Below are 17832 nucleotides of genomic sequence, written 5' to 3' on the forward strand. Positions count from 1 at the left end.
TTGGAGTTGTGGCCAGCTGGATAAACGGTAGGGATATATTGAATTGGATTAGATGCCAAATATGGTCTAGTTTCGTAAACCAGATGGTTAATATTTAGTTACAGGATCCGGGTAAAGGATAAAGGATTGTGTAAATGAGTGCGGAAGAATGCTTTGGCGATACCCGTGCCCTCGACAATAGGTAATAGAAGGCAACACTGGGTGGGTTTTTAGCCGGTAAGAGTCCGGCACACCCCCTCCACCGACCCTAGGTGGAGGGAAGTCCATGATGATATTCCCCCTGACAAAAAAAAAAATTGTGTAAATGACATCATTGTATTTTTTTTGATTCGTTTCTCTTTTGACAGAGAACTTAGTCCATTATGTATGGGATCAACCAAAGGTAGAAGAATATTCTGATAACAATTTAAAGTTTCTAACCTGTTCTAAAATGCTACAGATTGTAACACTAGAGGCCTAAGACTGGTGGCAAGATAATTGATAGAGATAAACGTACAGCAAGCGTAACATTCAGGTCTCTTAGATACAGATAGATAGGCACCTGTCTTACTATGACGAGAATCCTTTTACTTTTTTGATTTAAAGGAATGACTGGACGGTCATCTGATGTTAATTGATAGACTATATCGGAAGCCAGTTAGATGGAACTTTGATTGAACAGAAAATATACAAAAAAGAAAAAAAAAGGTTGCTGTTCCAAAAAGTTTAGACGTCAATAAAACGGCCAGTCACATAAGTTCTAAAATGGGTTTAAAAAAAGATACTAGGCTAGCCTTCTTCCATAAATCTCGGATTTGGGTGTGAAACTTTTTTGCCACCTTATTTTATTGTTTTAAATAAACTTTAAAATACTTCTGTAACCACCAGTACAGCGCGTCGCTGCAATAGGTATCTCGTGGTGCGAGGAGTGACCTTAAAATTTTATTGTTATAACCACGGAGTAAGGAGTGATGAGCGGAGATGACATAATGCATTTAGGTCAGGCGCCTTCTTGTAGATCAAATGCATAAGTTATAAGTGGACTAACGATATGTTCAAGTTCTTTGAGATATCAGTCAACGATTTTTGGTATTACAAATAATAGGTGGGTTCCAAAGAAGGCCTATAAGAGCGGACATAGTAACGTTCCTTGTCCCCCAAACTCTCGCATTTTGGTGCATTTTCTAGGAGATTTTCCGTTCTGCCATCTCCGCTCTTTCTGTTCTCCATGGTTATAACAGACAGCTAGAAGTGCTTGAATGTTTTGTGTTAAGCTCGAGTTGCGTCTAATTGCCGTTTGCTTTTAACGTGGGATGTCTTGAATACTTGAGGGATTTTGATCTGAACGTGGGCAGTATTGGGAGTTATTTGTTGTTTTGTTCTGTAATGTATCTTTGGGGAATTAGAGGAGCTTGTGGCTAAGTAACAATCACATAAGTCGTTTTTTTTTTTTAAGTTAGGCAACTGTGATACTCAGCTGAACCCGGTGAGCTTGTTCCAAACCCGGTGACCAAATTCATTTTTCAAATTGGTCCAGGAGTTTTGGCGCCAGACCAAAAGGCAAAGTTATTTTTGCAGTTATTAGATAACATAAATGAAGATTGCTAAGGCTATGGTACTCTAAAACCATTATAGGGACTGAAATTGATCCAACCTTCTCATAATAACTGTTTAGAGACGACATCGATCAATTGTAAAAACCCAGACAATTGTCAACACATCATTTATCAACAGTTGACAATTAATCCAATTATGTTGGAGCAGTAATTAGTAATGCAGTCGAAATAAAAAGATGATTATTGTTAGATTGCAGGTCTGTGTCGCCCGGGGGGACCTGTTGCGTCTCGATGTCTTATTAGTATCGACGGTAATTGTCGCGATTAATTTGTTTAATGAAGATGAGGCTGAGAAGGTTTACTTTAATAAGTTATGGCGTATAATTTTATATGCTATGGCGAGATTCTGGCGTCACTGAGACGGATACAAATGTTACTAGTGGTCTACACTCTCTAGCAAACAATAACACATGCCACTGTGGATATAGAACATAATACAACATAAGGTAAGCACATTATTATGTACAACATGGTTCATTACGATATTAAGGCTTGTCAAATAAAATCCGACTGTAAATAATGTCATTTGTGCTTGTGAGATGAAGTCACACAGAGAAGTAACGGAAGAAGAGATGCTGCGCCGACTTCCAATTTTGTGATAATTTGCAAAAAGATGATGATATATTTTTAGGATAAAAAAGTGGTACTTCTTATATTGAATGGCAATATTACTCTTGTCATCAAGAGCATCATTATTGAAATATTGTCCTTTATTGAATGGATAGATGGCAGTAGAATAGTTGAAATAATGTGTACTTGTAAAAGGACAATTATGTTCGTAATGACTACTTTACTTAATGCGTACGTCGGTCATCCATTCGATAGCGAAGATTAGTTATGTCAAGTGAATGAAGGAAATGGGTTATGCCCTAAGGCTACGTAGGTACCTCCAACAGTAAGAAATATGTATTATCACAGTTATCATCATTATCATCAGCCTTTTTATCGTCCTACACTGATACAGAGAAGGATTGAGCGTGAAACGATAAATAATTATTTGTTCAGTTAATTAATTTAACAAGCAAATCAGTGAAGTAGTTGAATTAATATAATAATAGACGTCACATCAATATAAATTACTTAATAAACATCACGGCTGCTAGCATTATAGTTTTGGATTGTCTTAATTTACAGGAGATGACAGATTGCTATTTTGGCCAGACCATGGAAAACATAATGACTAGCGGAGATGTCATAACGCAAATACTCCTAAGAAAGTAACGAGCCTAAAGGGTTTTCGAAGGACTAGGAACATATTACTAGATCCACCATTAAACGAAACCGACAAATATTTTCAAAATAATATCACCAATCATTGACAAGGTTTTGATTATACAAGGAATCCGAATACCTCGTTAGTTCTAGTAACTGATCAGGCATACCGTACGTTACTTGATTTAATATTCAGAGATACTATTGAATGTACAAGATCAAACTCGCTATATCTATCAATTTGCGCCAATCCCAAAACCGCAGATAATCGTCCTAGGCGATTGTGCGCCGCCCTCAGCCCTGGAACCAATAATTTGTGAACATAAACCACAAGGTTACGCTCTAAACAAGGAAGATATTTGTACAATGCACAAAATTATATCCGAATGGAAAATGTCTAGATATCGATTTTAGATTCAAAGCTTAATCAGATTGAATCGATAAGTCGAACCGACTGAAGTATATCTAGATTTTATTTGTTTGTTTGTTCGATCGAGCTCATCAGAGAAAACTTTAGGACAAAAGAAAAAATATTTCAGTTCTAGTTAGATAGCCCAATTATCGAGGCAAACTGCTTATAACGGGAGGCGGGTGAAACCGCTGGAGGAAGCTAGTAAAAAAAAATAATAATAGCAGAGTTTAATATTCGCAATCAATAGAAGGACACAAGAATATCTTCAGAACAGCGTATTTAAGGTTTCTTCAGTTAACACTTAAATCCAGTGAAAGTTAGCGTACTGTTATTGCATTACAATTCCCATTGAAACTAAGTTCAAGCTTGCTTCGTCGCTGAGGTTCAGCTATCCTCGTGTAACCTAGACTTGTGTAAGGACTGTTACACACGGCACTCCTTCTGGGTAAGTATGGAGAGAAATAAAGAAAATCGTTTGTGCCTGTATTTCAGTTTTTACATCAAGCGTTTAACATATTGCGTTGAATCCAAATAAAACCGGGAATAGGCCAGGAAGAAGAAAAAAGTATACATATACTAGTGAATAAGCTGAGGCTGAAACAGATAGAACTAGTGGTTTAAAAAAATCTCGAACTTTAACCACATTATTTACAACTAAACTTAATCTGGTAACCACACCCTTAAAGGAAGGGAACCCTTAAAAAGGCCATTTACATTATTTTCTTAACTATTTGGGGACCAGTAGACCATATTTTTCTGGTTATTTAATACACCCCTTTCCAAAATACTTACAAAATCACCACATTAAAAACAAAAGCTACCTACTTCACATACAGTGTGAGCCAACCTTAACTCGCACACGGGCGCTTACCCGAACAGCTAACAATGAGCGAATAAATTAGCCAGCGGTTATTGCGATGTCTCGCTGATGGTGACGACTCAATGACTCCATGATATACTGCCCAGAATTGGTACGTTACGTACGCATTTACTTAGTTGTGTGAGTTTTGCGGTGCATTTTATCTATACTAAACTATACTTACCTACATATAGTAAAGTATATAGTAAAGAGGATTTTTTTTTGTTTTTGCCCTAAAAGCTCGGAAACCACTGAACCGAATTGAAAAGTTCTTTCACTGTTGGAAAGCTACACTCTTCCCAAGTAATATAGGCTATATTTTATTCCCACAGGACGCGGATGAAACCGCGGGAAAACGGCTAGTGGAAGTGGAATACAGCTTGGGTGGGAACGTATGGTTATGTTGCAGTGGGACTTTTGTTACCTTTTGCAGTAAGTAGTTGTGGAATTAAGAATGAAGGTTTTTTGTTCTGTAACAGTGGATTAACTATAAGTAAGTTTATCCTTACTATGGACTAAATTAGCCAGCGGTTATTGCGATGTCTCCCTGATGGTGACGACTCAATGACTCCATGATATACTGCCCAGAATTGGTACGTTACCAAGTATTTACTTAGTTGTGCTCGTTTTGCGGAGTATCACTGGATTGGTCATGTTTTAGTTGCAGTTTTGTAAGATTGAATAATGTTTCAATAGTTTTTATGGCGAAGGAGAAAAAGGGACAATAGGTTAGGAAATTCGGGGGTGCTAAAATATGTTTTAGTTAAAGTAGGTATAACGTATTATTGGCTTTTTTGTTTGTTGTATCATTGGAGTTTGTTAAGTTGTACCTACTAGTTGTTTTATTGCATTTTATAAGTATTTTGTCATACAGACAGACAGTTGGGTTGAAGAAGTCAGATAGTCGCTTCATGAAAAACACTGGCAACCGCATTTGGTTAAAATGTAGGTATGCCGGAATATAGTAGGATACCCCAATAGATTTGGAAAACGTATGGCCAGAGTATGATGACTTCGTTCGAATGACACCTTAATCAAAATCCATTACACAAACACTCTTCAATTAAACCCATCAAAACCAGACCCAATATCAGAAAATAATAAACTCACATTTATTACATCAGTTGGGGGTCAAACTGTCTATTAGGTACCGTCGGCTGCTAAATAAGGTCTATAATCAGGGTTCAGAAGGCCGTCTATAAATCTATGGACACTTCCCTTTGTGCGCGATTGTCCGCCTCCTACGTCACCTGCTGGCGGGAAATGATGGAGTGGGGGCACGGGAGATTGGCGTAAGTGGTCATTAAACTTCACTTTTTTTCAAGCAAGATGTAAGTTATTGTACCTACTACATACTATATTTATACAAACTAGATAATAATAAAAAATATATAAAAGTAATAGTAATCTTTAAAATATGGAATGGATATAGAAATAGTTTACTGGCATAAGGATTATTAAACCAAGTATCAATTTGCTCAATGTGATGGTGTTTAGGGAAATTTTAATATCAGCCATATAAGTAGTAATGCAAGTCCACTACAATTCAACTTTCTTCATCATCCTCATCATTCTTCATCATCGGAGGAGGAGCTCGTCACAAGATGTCAGACTGACAGTCGAAAATAAGTCATTCTATGATTGGTCTCCTATTAAAAAGAAAGAACTGAATCCAGCTTATTTACGCCAATCTTCACCAACCCTACTTAACTCTCAGAGGTGTGCATTCTCGTAAATTGAAGATAACTTTATTCATGTGATAGTAAAGTCAATGTAAATATATATTTTATGCATTTAATTGTCTATGCGTTAGATTTGACGCCGGAGAATGGTTTGGCAAGAATTTATTGAATGACTGTACGTATGCATTAACGCTTAGAAGTAAATTGTGCATTTTATATAGGTTTTAGATATTTGAGGAAGTTCTGATGCTTAGTCTCCATTTAATGTGGAAAATGTGTTATTGATTTAAAGGGGTTTGAAAGTAGTGTGTATGAATGTAAGGTTGGTTTTTGTTTGATACGAATAAAAATAGGTCATGCTGGATAGGTAGAAGCGCAGTTTTCTGATATTGTCTTTTTGAACAAAAGAAAAAGTTAATATTATTGGTGCCAAATATTGTGGAAGAAAACTTGCTGTCAACGGAAATGAAAATTGGGTTAAGGAGGATCATTTTCAAGCCATAAAAATAAACTCAATTAGTAGGTATAAGACCCAGACTCCTACTCGAGTGATAACGATATTCATCCTCAATTTTCACCAACACCCAAAATGGGTCGAAAATTCAAAGATGCTTAATGTTCACCCCATATTCCATTCAAAGCCCAGGTGTTCGTTCCACTTGAATAAACTTAACCCCTAACCTGGATCATCTTGAGAATACCAGTGGAAACCGAGGTGTGAACACCTCCATTTCTGGAGCCAAACAACCACATACCTTACCTGAAACAGAAACTCCCTGACGGTAGTCTATGCGAGGAATTTTGACACACTGATTGCAAAATTCAGAATACGAAGTGTAAGTAAGTTTATTGGAATACTAGCGGGTAGCTTCGGATGCACTCGGGCTATATAGGTAAGCCTAAAACTTTTACATGAATCATTCTGTCTATTGGTGAAGACCGCATGACAATTTGTGTTGTAGTTTGTGAGTTTATCTGAAATAGACTGATGCAGAGGAAAACTTTGTTTTGTAATATGTAGCGATAGTGACAAACTGTCTCCTCCGGCTTCAACCCGTCCTGACGTAGCTACTTCCTAGACTTGGATTAAAGAGACCTATACTTGTCACCACCTCTATAAATACCATTTTTTTACTCAAATACTTATGTATTTAATATTTTTATATTATATACTTTTATATTTAGTATTTTTTGCGTTGGATACTAAACAAACAAACCAACATCAACCTTTACAACATTATTAAATATTTGAAGCATTCGCTCCTCATAAATTTCCGGGACGGTTGGGCGGCGTTCACACCGTATAAGTATTCAATCGGACTGTAAATCAGTGGGTTGCACGCGTGCCATTGTATGTACAATGTACGGTGTGACAGCGGCCGTTACTCGCGAATATTTTACCGGTTGTAACTTCATCAGGCTCGTAGACTAGATTGCAGCTTTGTTTGCAGAATAGGTGAAAGCTAGCCTCATGCTAAGCTATAATATTTTCTCTCACTTCATTTAATGTGGGCTTGTAACTGTAACTCATATGGGATAATATAATATAAACACTAGTTTCAATTTTCTGGAATTATGAGGCACTGTTTGTTTTATATGTTCTTGAAATATTAGGTCTTTATGTTTGAATGTATCTGACACTGGTTTGATTAAAACCTAAAGCTCAGGCCATAAAGTAGAACTGAAAACATATAATTATTTATATCTATCACTAACATATACTTGATTGACATATTAAATCGTGATATGAAAAATATATGAATTTGTACATATTAAAACATGGTGTCCCTTTGAATCAATATTTAAACTTGACCAAGACTATCTTACTCAAACCACGTTTATTATTTTAGTTTGAAAGAATTGGTAACCTAAACACTTTATTCAAAATTCCTTCCCAATATTACATACCTGCTATTTACCCTTATCTCATTTCATCCTCTTTCAATCGAAAGGTTTTTCAATACTCCCACTAACCTCTAACGACGGAACCAAAAAATGCCCATCTATAGTTATGAAAATGGTTGCAATTAGATCGCAGAGCGGCGCGTACGCATTAAAGTTACCGTTTGGCACAGATAAGTAATAAATACAACAAACGTTTGAGAAGCAATCGAGTGAAAACCTTTTTGTTGAACGTCTAATAGAGATGTAGTGGTCTCTGGATGTTTGTTCATAGTTTTTTTTGAATGGATTGTTAAGATGTTCATCTGAGGATAAGCGTGATGCGGGATTGTTGGAAAGTGTTACCGCGGCCCTGAGACATAAAGGGCTCCAGAAGGAACATGGTGGGTTTTGGTCACCCACAGTGGGAGCGGTCATTTGATGATGTCTCGCCAACAAAAAGGGTAACCGCTTTATTATACGCCTAATTTCAGAAGCTGACATTAGTTTATGTAGGTCATCGACGGTTCTAAGTATAATTCGACTGGTTACCTACTACTTCTCGTCAATTTATTTTGTCGGCCCAAAGTTGTCACTTTACGATAGTCAAAATATACCAACGAAAGAAATGGCTGACGTCAGAGGAGCAAACATAGGAATAGGAATAGATGACGTGGAGAAAAGAAAGCATTTTATTAACCTTTAATCACACTGAACTTCATACATAAAACTTGCACTATCAAACACATGTTTTTAAATCATCGGACAAAATTCAACCTTATATCAACGTACTTAAGTCGAAAATTTGCTGTCGTTCACCAAATAAGGCGGTCGCATAACAATTTATGTCGAACAGTTTCATAAAATAGGCGTGTGGCACCTTAAACGCCGTAGTTTATAGTTTAATAAATGTCTTTATTTATTAATGTGGCTTTATGCTACCAGTGTGAGTCAGAATTCAAATATCTGCGAATGTTATGACCGTGAGAAAGTTTCGGAAATCGTAAACATCTTTCTCAGTTAAACATCTTTCTTAGGTATGAAAATTGCCTTATTGGAGATTCGATTGATTTGCAATAGGTTTACTAGGTTGATAATGATTCGATTGATGGTCCAAATAAAAAGTACTTATAATTTAATGACAGATTTTCTTTTAAATTATAAATACTATAAAAACGAAAATAAAATATTCCTAATTCTTATTTGAGTCCCAAAAAGTCTTTAACTGGGCACTTAGTGTTTCATATAGGCTGAATGCATAATTCCATAGCTACAACAATTATTTGATAAAAAATACATGTGGGTACATTAAAAAACATTCTTGCGATTATGGCAGTTACGTTACAAAATATCTATTTAAACGTCACAAATGTATGTCAAACAGTGATTTTGTTTTAAAACAAAGAAATTAAGATTTAAGTAATTGTGTTAATTATCATGAATAGGTCTACGTTTGGCAAAAAAACTGTAAGTTAAGATTTTTTATATTTAGTATTGGTTTATAAATATGCGTAAATGGCGTGTTGTTGTTGTTTGAAATTTTAATGTGCTTTTCGTTTCGTTCCCTAAATATGTATGATATGGATGGGTAACGTAAATAACAAAACTTAAGTTTAATAAATTCACGTTAAGTTTTTACACAATTAAGACACTTTGGGTGATGTATTTTAGGGGCATGTTAAAGTTGTTGTTTTTATCAATCTATTTCATCATACTTCTTGATCATCGTAAGATATATACTTATTATGATTTCAAAACTGTGAGTTGTTGTACAAAGTATTAATAATTTATCACCAAGGATCTGTATTTATACCAGGAATTTTGGTCAATGGGTCATCTTAGGGACGAATTTTGACTATTTATTTCGTCGTAATTATTTGATGTGCAAAACACTTACATATTACAAGCTACATTATACTTTAAATTCTCATTGTTTTCCACTCATTACAAACACCTTTTTTGTACTCATAAATAACTTAAAATTCTGTTCACATGTCTAACCACTCAGATTAGCTAACAAACATTTTTTATTTCATAAATAAACCTACCTTTTCTTGTCTATGCTTCAATTAGTTCCTAACCATACTTTGATGAAGCATATTTTTATTTTTTCAGACCATTTATTGTTTTTATTACGTCACGCGATATAAATATGAAAAAGATTTTCTTCATAAAACCTTGTTGGACATAAATGATATTATAAGAAAGTAATTACTGTCTATTATGTACGAATGCGGCAAAGTGACTGCCATAAATAATAATTGTATGAAAAACTATTGATTTAAATGACCTCAGAGATCCCTGCTGGGTAAATGTGTAATCCCTTGGGTTAGCGCGTAAGGGTTGCCTCGACTTCCGTCGCGGATATTTATGGTATAGTGTGATATAGCTCATAGCGTAGTTACTTTAAAAATATTATTAAAAAAATTATTTGCTATACATATATAGCTTAAAATATTAATTAATTTAGATGGTACTGTTATCATGATTTTTCCTGTCAATGTTATTATTCAACGCGATGTGATGAGGCTAAATTAAAACGTATCGTGATTAAGTAAGAATGTAATTTTTTTCGTGTCAATTCTAGGTTTTTTTTTGTTGTGAATACTGCACTAAACATATTGATTCTTATCGATATTTCTGTATTGAAAGGCTGCTTTGTCTCAGTCTCAACTGTTTAAATCTGGCTGTAGTTTACGGTTAACTTTTACATATTACCATTATTGTATAAACGTAAGTTGTTGAAACTGTCATCATTTTTGGGTGAACTTTATTGATTTGAAGATTACTTTCTTGAAGCGTATTTTGTATTTTTTCAATTAATCACACGGTAACTGTGCTTTACTTAGTTTAGATTCAATTAGCCAAAAAATAGTTAAGTCCATTTAAAGTTGTTACTTATGTCCATTATATTTCAGGGAGTATCAGACTATATTTTAGATATATTTATACTTCAGAGACTCACCTATCATACTGCAGTTAAATTGGCTTGCAATTATATTTTGATATAGTTTAGCTGTTTCTGGTGATGTTTCTATGATAATGGATTCTGTACATCATTGCATATTTACTACAAACAATTGTAACTTAGAAATGGTAGTTGAAACACTGTTATCGTGAAGGCTGTTTGGACTACGCGTATCTATATATCTATATTATTTTTGGTAATAAAAGTTTTTTTGTTTGGAATATTTTGTTTCAAAAAACATTTGTAGTAAATCGTTAGTGGATTTTGCCTTCTAAAAATGTATATACTTAAAAATATACTGAATATTCATATAAAACGACTTTTATCCAAAAAATAAAATTAAAGAAAATACATCAAGAACCCACACACACCCACAGTTTCGTACTTACCAATCGTTTACAAAACAAAACAAAACATAAAAATTGATAAATAATAATGGAATAGCGTACCCGCTAACAACTGCGCAGTCGACTGGCCATTTTCTGAGAAGCTCGGAGCCACTGAACATTCCCAGAAAACGGGCAACCGTCCGAAGAAACGTTATTATCCATTCCATGTATGTTTTACACTTCTGAGTATTTGGACTAATGTTACTAGAAAACTAGTTATGTTTCGCAGTAGCGCTCTCGTGAGGAGTAAAAAGGCCTGGCTTTACAGTTGAATGGGCAGCGACCCCGGGCGGATCGGTTCATAGCACCGAGGGAGCAGTTTCCTGAGCTCAGCAGGAAGATGCGATGGGGTGCCAGGGAGAAGGTGCCTGATGACGTGTGGGTGAGTCCTGGACTGCCAAATTTTTCCGACTGACCAAATATTTTGATGTCTGTGTGTGGATCTGATCCTGATCCTGATCCTGATCCAGGATCTGACTAGTAAAATTGCAAATATTTTTAATTTGTTCTGCGTTTTTTTGCGTAGGTATGTTATCAATATTAAAGATCTCTGATGCTCGCTGAATTTTTTTGAATTTGAACCTGTCAAATGTGATACTAATATCTAGACACTTGCTTATTTAAGTAATAGTCCTAAGTTTGCTGTAAATAGTCTATTGATAGAAAGATGTTGGCGAAGAGGTGATACTATGTCGAAAATTGTACTAAAAAAACGAAACTCGGGTAGACATTTGTGGAATTTGAGGAAAAGGGAAAAACGTAGTTGTCTTTTGTTACATCATGACACACAGACATATTTGTATATATCTATCTCTGTAAATACGCAAATTCTATGCAGAAATCTTTTTAGTCCCCTGTCGAGCTAATAGAACGGAAACAATTAACACCTTACTGTTTTATACTTTACAATGTATTAATAACTGTGTCATATTAGCCTTTGCTAAATTCATTAATTACCTTCATGTTTACATTACAGAATTGAGAATAATGTAAACATGTCTTTAGAACATAAACTACTCTTCTAAAAATTTTGCGTTACCTATAATAATTGTTATTACTAGACTTAAACTTAAATTGGAAACTCTTGTTAACTATCTAATTTGGTGCTCCAAAAAATAACAAAAATAAAAATTGTGCCATGAAGTTCATAGTTGAATGCCACTAGGAAACTAATTTTATTTTCCTCTCTCTTTACAAATCAGAAAAACAATCTGTCTCAAAACAATTTTCCACTTCAAAACTAATTTCACAATCTTCAACTATTACCCCACAGTATACAAAATACATGCAACAGAAGAAATACGCGAGTTACTTAGACGAAGCGTTTGGCCTGGAGCCGACGAGATCAGAACAGACCCTGGGTGAGGAGAACTCGGGGCGGCTGTGGCCGTGCGTCCCAAGGAAGAGGAGCTACCTGTCTTCTGCTGACAGCATCCTGGATCTGCCTACTTATAGCTATGCTGCTTGTATGTGTTTTTATCTGTTATTCTTCTTAGTTGTGTTCTGAGTAAATTATGCCTCCTAATCATATGTTCTTCAGAATTTTACCTGTATACATAGGCAGGTGGAAACCAAATCTCATCTCCGTTGGTCCATCGGGTTTGTCATAAGAGATGCTGAAACACCCATGTTCACCAAGAAAATATTGTCAGTTTTCTTAAAACAACTGTATAAATTCATAGTCAAAATGAATGTTTACACCACCATTTCAACAATATTCACCCACACATTATTTAATTAAAACAATTTAATAGAATAGATTGAAAATAAGATTTTATTTATTTTTATTTACGAAAAATAACATTTATGTTGTCAGGACGAAAAGGGTCTAGTTCAACAAACTTCTTAATAAATTAACTCGAACCATGTCTTGCCATCATCATCATAATTTAACATGTACTAATTATTCCCTATTTCCCCCTAGTTCCCGAGCTACTAGACTGGTCGAACGACAACATCCTGGTGGCAGCCCTGGGCAGGAACTACCACAAGTGGTCATGGCGCACGCAGAGCCTCATCAGCCAGGGTTACACCGACTACAACATCCACTGCTGCAAGTTCGACCCTCAGGGGAAACTGCTAATTGTAAGCTTTTGTACTATATTTCATAGTCTACAACATCACTGGCATAAAAGAAAACTTTCACAAAAAAGGTTGACTTCAAAAAGCATTGTAAAGAAAAAAATGTTGGAATCTCGTTTTTACCTTTTCAAACGATTAATATACCTTAAAGTTATCTTAAGTCTGACAAATACAGTACTGGAACCACATCCAAATCGGTTAATCCAAACGCGAGATAATAATGCGTTCGGTTCTTGAAATATAGTTTGATATCTATGTTTAGATTTCAGGCTGCTTTCATTTAAATTGGTTCATTTTCTGACAACCTTGACTTGGTATTCTAAGTCTTTGAAAAAATTTGCACTCATGAACAAGTTCCTACGTTGTGCTGCAAGTCGTATTAGGATTATTTTACTAGGTAGGTACTCAGTATAACAACTTAAACCTATATACACACCCTTAAAACAATAAAATGAGTACGACACATCAAGCATCTTAAAGTCCCATTTTCTCAGCTTGATACGTTTGTCCACAGGTGGGCACAGATTGCAGGACCGTGGAAGTTCACAACACTGTACGCAGCAAGTGCATCGGGGTGAACTACTGCCAGAGCATAGAGGAAGGACCACCTTGTTCCGTCACAGCTATCGATTGGAGCCCTACTGGAAACTCTTTTGTTATGTAATACTAGCTTTTAATTATTTACGAAATCATAATTTATACAATAGCACAGACACTGGCTTTTTCATTTAGTTTTGTGTGTGTTCACGACAATGCACGAAGCAAGTGCATCGCGGTGAACTACTGTCACAGCATAGAGGAGGGACCGCCTTGTTCCGTTACAGCCTTGGACTGGAGCCCTACCGGCAGCTCTTTAGTTATGTAACTAGCTTTTTCATTTAGTTTTGTGTGTGTTCATGTTCGGCTGTCATTGAACATCCTTGGCAGTCGTTACGGGTACTCAGAAGCCAGGAAGTCTGACGCCAGTCTAACCAAGGGTTATCGGGTTGCCCGGGTAACTGGGTTAAGGAGGTCAGATAGGCAGTCACTCCTTGTAAAGCGCTGGTACTCAGCTGAATCTGGTTAGACTGGAAGCCGACCCCAACAACATAGTTGGGCAAAAGGCTCGGAGGATGATGATGATCCTGCCTTACGTGTGATGAAAATAATAAAAAGATTATAACAATAGAGAACTTACATCAAATGTCTTGATGATTTATGAAGATATTCTTGTTGCGATAGGTATATTTTTAGGTTACCACGACCATCTCGTACATGCGCATATCTATGCGCTGAGCGATTCTGGATTAAGTTTGGCGAGAACTATACCAGAAACACATAGAAAGTGGTGAAGGGCAAGCATTTTGGGGGCTGTCTTTTGTAAATTTGAACAGTCTACTTTGAACAAATGTCTTTTTATCTTTTTATTATTTCTATTCTACTCTCAGAGGCTGTTCCCAAGGCGTGCTAACCACGTTCACCCGTTCAGCCAAGGTGATCACGTACCGACACGTGCATAGCAGCGCGATCCTCATAGTTCGCGTGTCTCCTGACGCGCGATACGTCACCGCTACTGCTGTCAATGATGATGATGTCCTGGTGTTCACCTGGCCTGAACTCCAGGCCTTCTTGAGCTTGAAGTCCGATTGGACCATTAAGGTGAGATTTTTCATGTAAAGCTTTATGTATGAACTGGGGCGGATTGAGAAAGGCCGTTAGATGTTGGGCCAAGTAAACAATCTGACGGTATAGTATTATGTACTGGACTATGTATTGTGGTATTATGTAAAATATATTATTTTCTAAGAAATTTCGAATACTTTGATTCTCTATCTTCTTTGAAATTGGCAGACTCAAGCAGGTTTTCGGCTATAGTTTATATCTCTCGCGGATCTGTTTTGCGGAGAAACTTAAAAAATAATGCTTTGTGATGAGTGCTTACGCCTGAGACACCGTTTTCAAGAAGAATCAAATGATTCCTTGTAATTTATCCAACCATTAGGAAGCTATGACAAACCAAACCTTCTTGGCATTTTCGTAAAAGGCAGAAAATCTATCAATGCCACATTTCCAGGCACTAAACTGGCACCCGTGGCGCAGTGCACTACTCGGCATCGGCGCGGTCTCGTCTGACTCGAGCGCATGCGTGGCGGTGTGGGAGGCGCCCACTGGCAAGCTGCGCAAGAGGACACTGGAGAGGAAGCACTACAGCCTGGATGCTATGCTATTCAGTAAGAGGACCGGCGAGCTGGTGCTCAGCCTGTGGAATACAGGTGAGAGAGTAGGAAAGACCAGGTGCTTAATTGAAAAAGAAATGATGATGATGAAGATATTAAGATAAGCAGACACCGAAGGTCAGTTTCGATTTCGGATAAAATCCTTCCTATCTTTTTGTAAATTAAAACTAAATTAGATACCAATAATGAGAGATACAATTACTACCCACTACCCACAAGATCTCAACTACCTCTTTCAACTTCTTGCAAATGTATGAATTACATTGACAGTCTTTTCATGTAACAGACAGGGAGTCAACGACCCCGAAGACATGCTCTCAGCTGGTAGTGATGAGCGACTCGGACTCCGTGGTGGACCAGTGGGGCGAGGGCCGGATGGGACTGGACCGCGTGCGGACCATGGTGTTCAGCCCAGACGGGACTAAACTTGGTAATGTGTATATCATCGACCGATTCTTCTGCTAGCTTTATAATTTTCACTAAATATAATGCCTGCCCGCCGACTGCCTGCCTGCCTGACTGGAAGCCGACCCCAACATAGTTGGGAAAAAGACTCAGAGGATGATAATGCCTGCCCGCAACTAACTTCCTAGCAAAGACACGCTCATGAGGCTCACAGCTCACGCACTTTCGCCTCCCGCTGATACCCAAAATTGTTACTTCGCCAGCAGCAAGTTTGGTACAAACTATTCCTGGGTGTGTCTGATCTCATCATCGCAATGTTTTTACTGTCCCATTGCAGGGTTGCGGCTCTTTTCATACAAAGACATTATTTAAGTACTCATTCGAAAGACCCAGGTTTCTCCAAATAGAAAGTTACATTGGTATTTGATTAACCAAGAATTGAATCCGCATATGCCCATACCTGATAGGCGGGTGCTTTATCAATAATATCTATCTTCCTCAGCGACGGCTACAGCTGATGAAGACCTGATCATCTGGAACTTCCTCCCCGAAGACAAGAGGAAACGCAAGACGTCGTGCAAACGCTTCAGTGCGCTGCCCGTGTATCTAGACAAAGTGACGCAAGGCACCTCCTTCCGATAGTCCCAGTTCAATTGTATTAATTTATTGCAGAGTTTTATGTGAATTTGTTTATATGCTAATAGATTTTATTATTTGATTTCGTTTTATTGATTTCACCATGACATTTTCGGTAGCACTATATAAATATTTAACTAGTGAAAAGAGTGCCTGTGGAGTTTCTTAATGGTTCTTCTCTATGAGACCTGATCGACCCGTCAAAAGAAAAAAAAAAAATGGAGTGAGTAGGTATATGAAAATAAATAAAATCTTTTAGATATTAAAACTTAAAGGTGAGTCTCACCGTTATGTATTGCAATGCATAAAAATATTTCATAATTGCATTGTAAAATCTGCGACAAATACTACATAAAGTTTAATTAGAAATAGGTCTTTTAGGATGGCCTACGATCTTAAATGAGCCGCAAGACAGTCTTGAACAGTTTGCGTGCATCCATACTGATGCAAAACAGGATATCCAGCACTAAGTTTGGTAAGCAAACAATGTAAGTATGTTAGTTTTAACAGACTTTCAATTAAGCTGATAGTTATAGCCTTTTTATAGAAAACTGCTCGATACCCGCAGAATTGCATAGCTCAAGAGATCTAAAACGGCTGCCAATACCTCATAGTGCCCCAGTATGATTGATCGAGAGAACTAGTTCTATTACCTGGACAATTAACCTTTCATACCTACTTGATTAATAGGAGGAAATTGACGCGAAACCCATATATATGGCAACGAGAATTCAGTTAAGAATTTTTAATCAATTTCGAAGAACCACATACATATTTTATTCATAATTAATTTGTCAGTCCCTCAGTTAATTGTGGAATAAATTAGTTTAGTAACGTTATAAACGTTAAAGTAACTGTTTGTTTGCCTGTTACGTTTTCGCGGTTAAAACTGTTGGGGTTCAATTTTTAAACTGGTTTTCATGAAGATCCAAAAGGTTTAATAATAAAAGGTTTAAAAATTTTATAATCAGGTACTTAAGAATTTAATTGAAAAATTGTTTTAAATTATTATTCAAAAGTATAGTCCTCGTTTGATTTCAATAGACAGAATAAGATTTGTTTTATATCTATAAAAAAGTCGTGTAAGTTACACTACTTATAATTCAAGAATGGCTGAATTAAAGATGAACATTAGAGGGGAGGAGGCTTAGACCAGGGAGAATTTCATAGGTTTGTTACCACCAGGCTACGGGTAGCAGATATATAGGACGTGGGTGAAATCGCGAGCGCGAGCTGGTGTTCGATAAGTTAAAACTCCTGTATCAAAAATGCGAGATTCAGCTCTTTTTTCCAAAACAAAAATCACATTTGAAATCGACACCATAATTTTTCAGACAAATGACTGCAATCTCAAATCCTTTGAGCCACATCTCCGTACAAAGATCATATGATTAGCCCGTCTAATAACTCTGTATTAGTTACTCGCGTGCCAACTAATAGTAAATCAACTGATTGAACGCTACATTCCGACTGCTAGACTGATAACTGTAGTATA

General features: G+C 36.6%; 1 protein-coding gene across 1 annotated transcript; it reads left to right on the top strand.

Annotated features, from left to right (window-relative positions):
* The first annotated feature begins 8972 nt into the window (after positions 1-8972).
* LOC110378534 (protein cortex) lies at positions 8973-16417 on the top strand. Its single transcript, XM_049843535.2, has 9 exons — positions 8973-9108; positions 11267-11380; positions 12272-12464; positions 12923-13083; positions 13595-13740; positions 14508-14718; positions 15134-15332; positions 15583-15726; positions 16204-16417. Exons 1-9 carry the CDS (start codon positions 9079-9081, stop codon positions 16341-16343), a joined length of 1338 nt encoding a protein of 445 aa, XP_049699492.2. The 5' UTR covers positions 8973-9078; the 3' UTR covers positions 16344-16417.
* Positions 16418-17832: the final 1415 nt, after the last annotated feature.

Source organism: Helicoverpa armigera, chromosome 2, assembly GCF_030705265.1.
Source record: "Helicoverpa armigera isolate CAAS_96S chromosome 2, ASM3070526v1, whole genome shotgun sequence".
NCBI lineage: Eukaryota > Metazoa > Arthropoda > Insecta > Lepidoptera > Noctuidae > Helicoverpa > Helicoverpa armigera.

What these genes read in the sequence shown, in the direction of transcription:
- LOC110378534 (XM_049843535.2), top strand. Translation starts at nt 9,079, where the DNA reads ATGAATAGGTCTACGTTTGGCAAAAAAACT. An exon ending in CTACGTTTGGCAAAAAAACT is followed by an intron (nt 9,109 to 11,266) that starts GTAAGTTAAGAT and finishes CTGGCTTTACAG; the next exon opens with TTGAATGGGCAGCGACCCCG. An exon ending in AGTCCGATTGGACCATTAAG is followed by an intron (nt 14,719 to 15,133) that starts GTGAGATTTTTC and finishes CCACATTTCCAG; the next exon opens with GCACTAAACTGGCACCCGTG.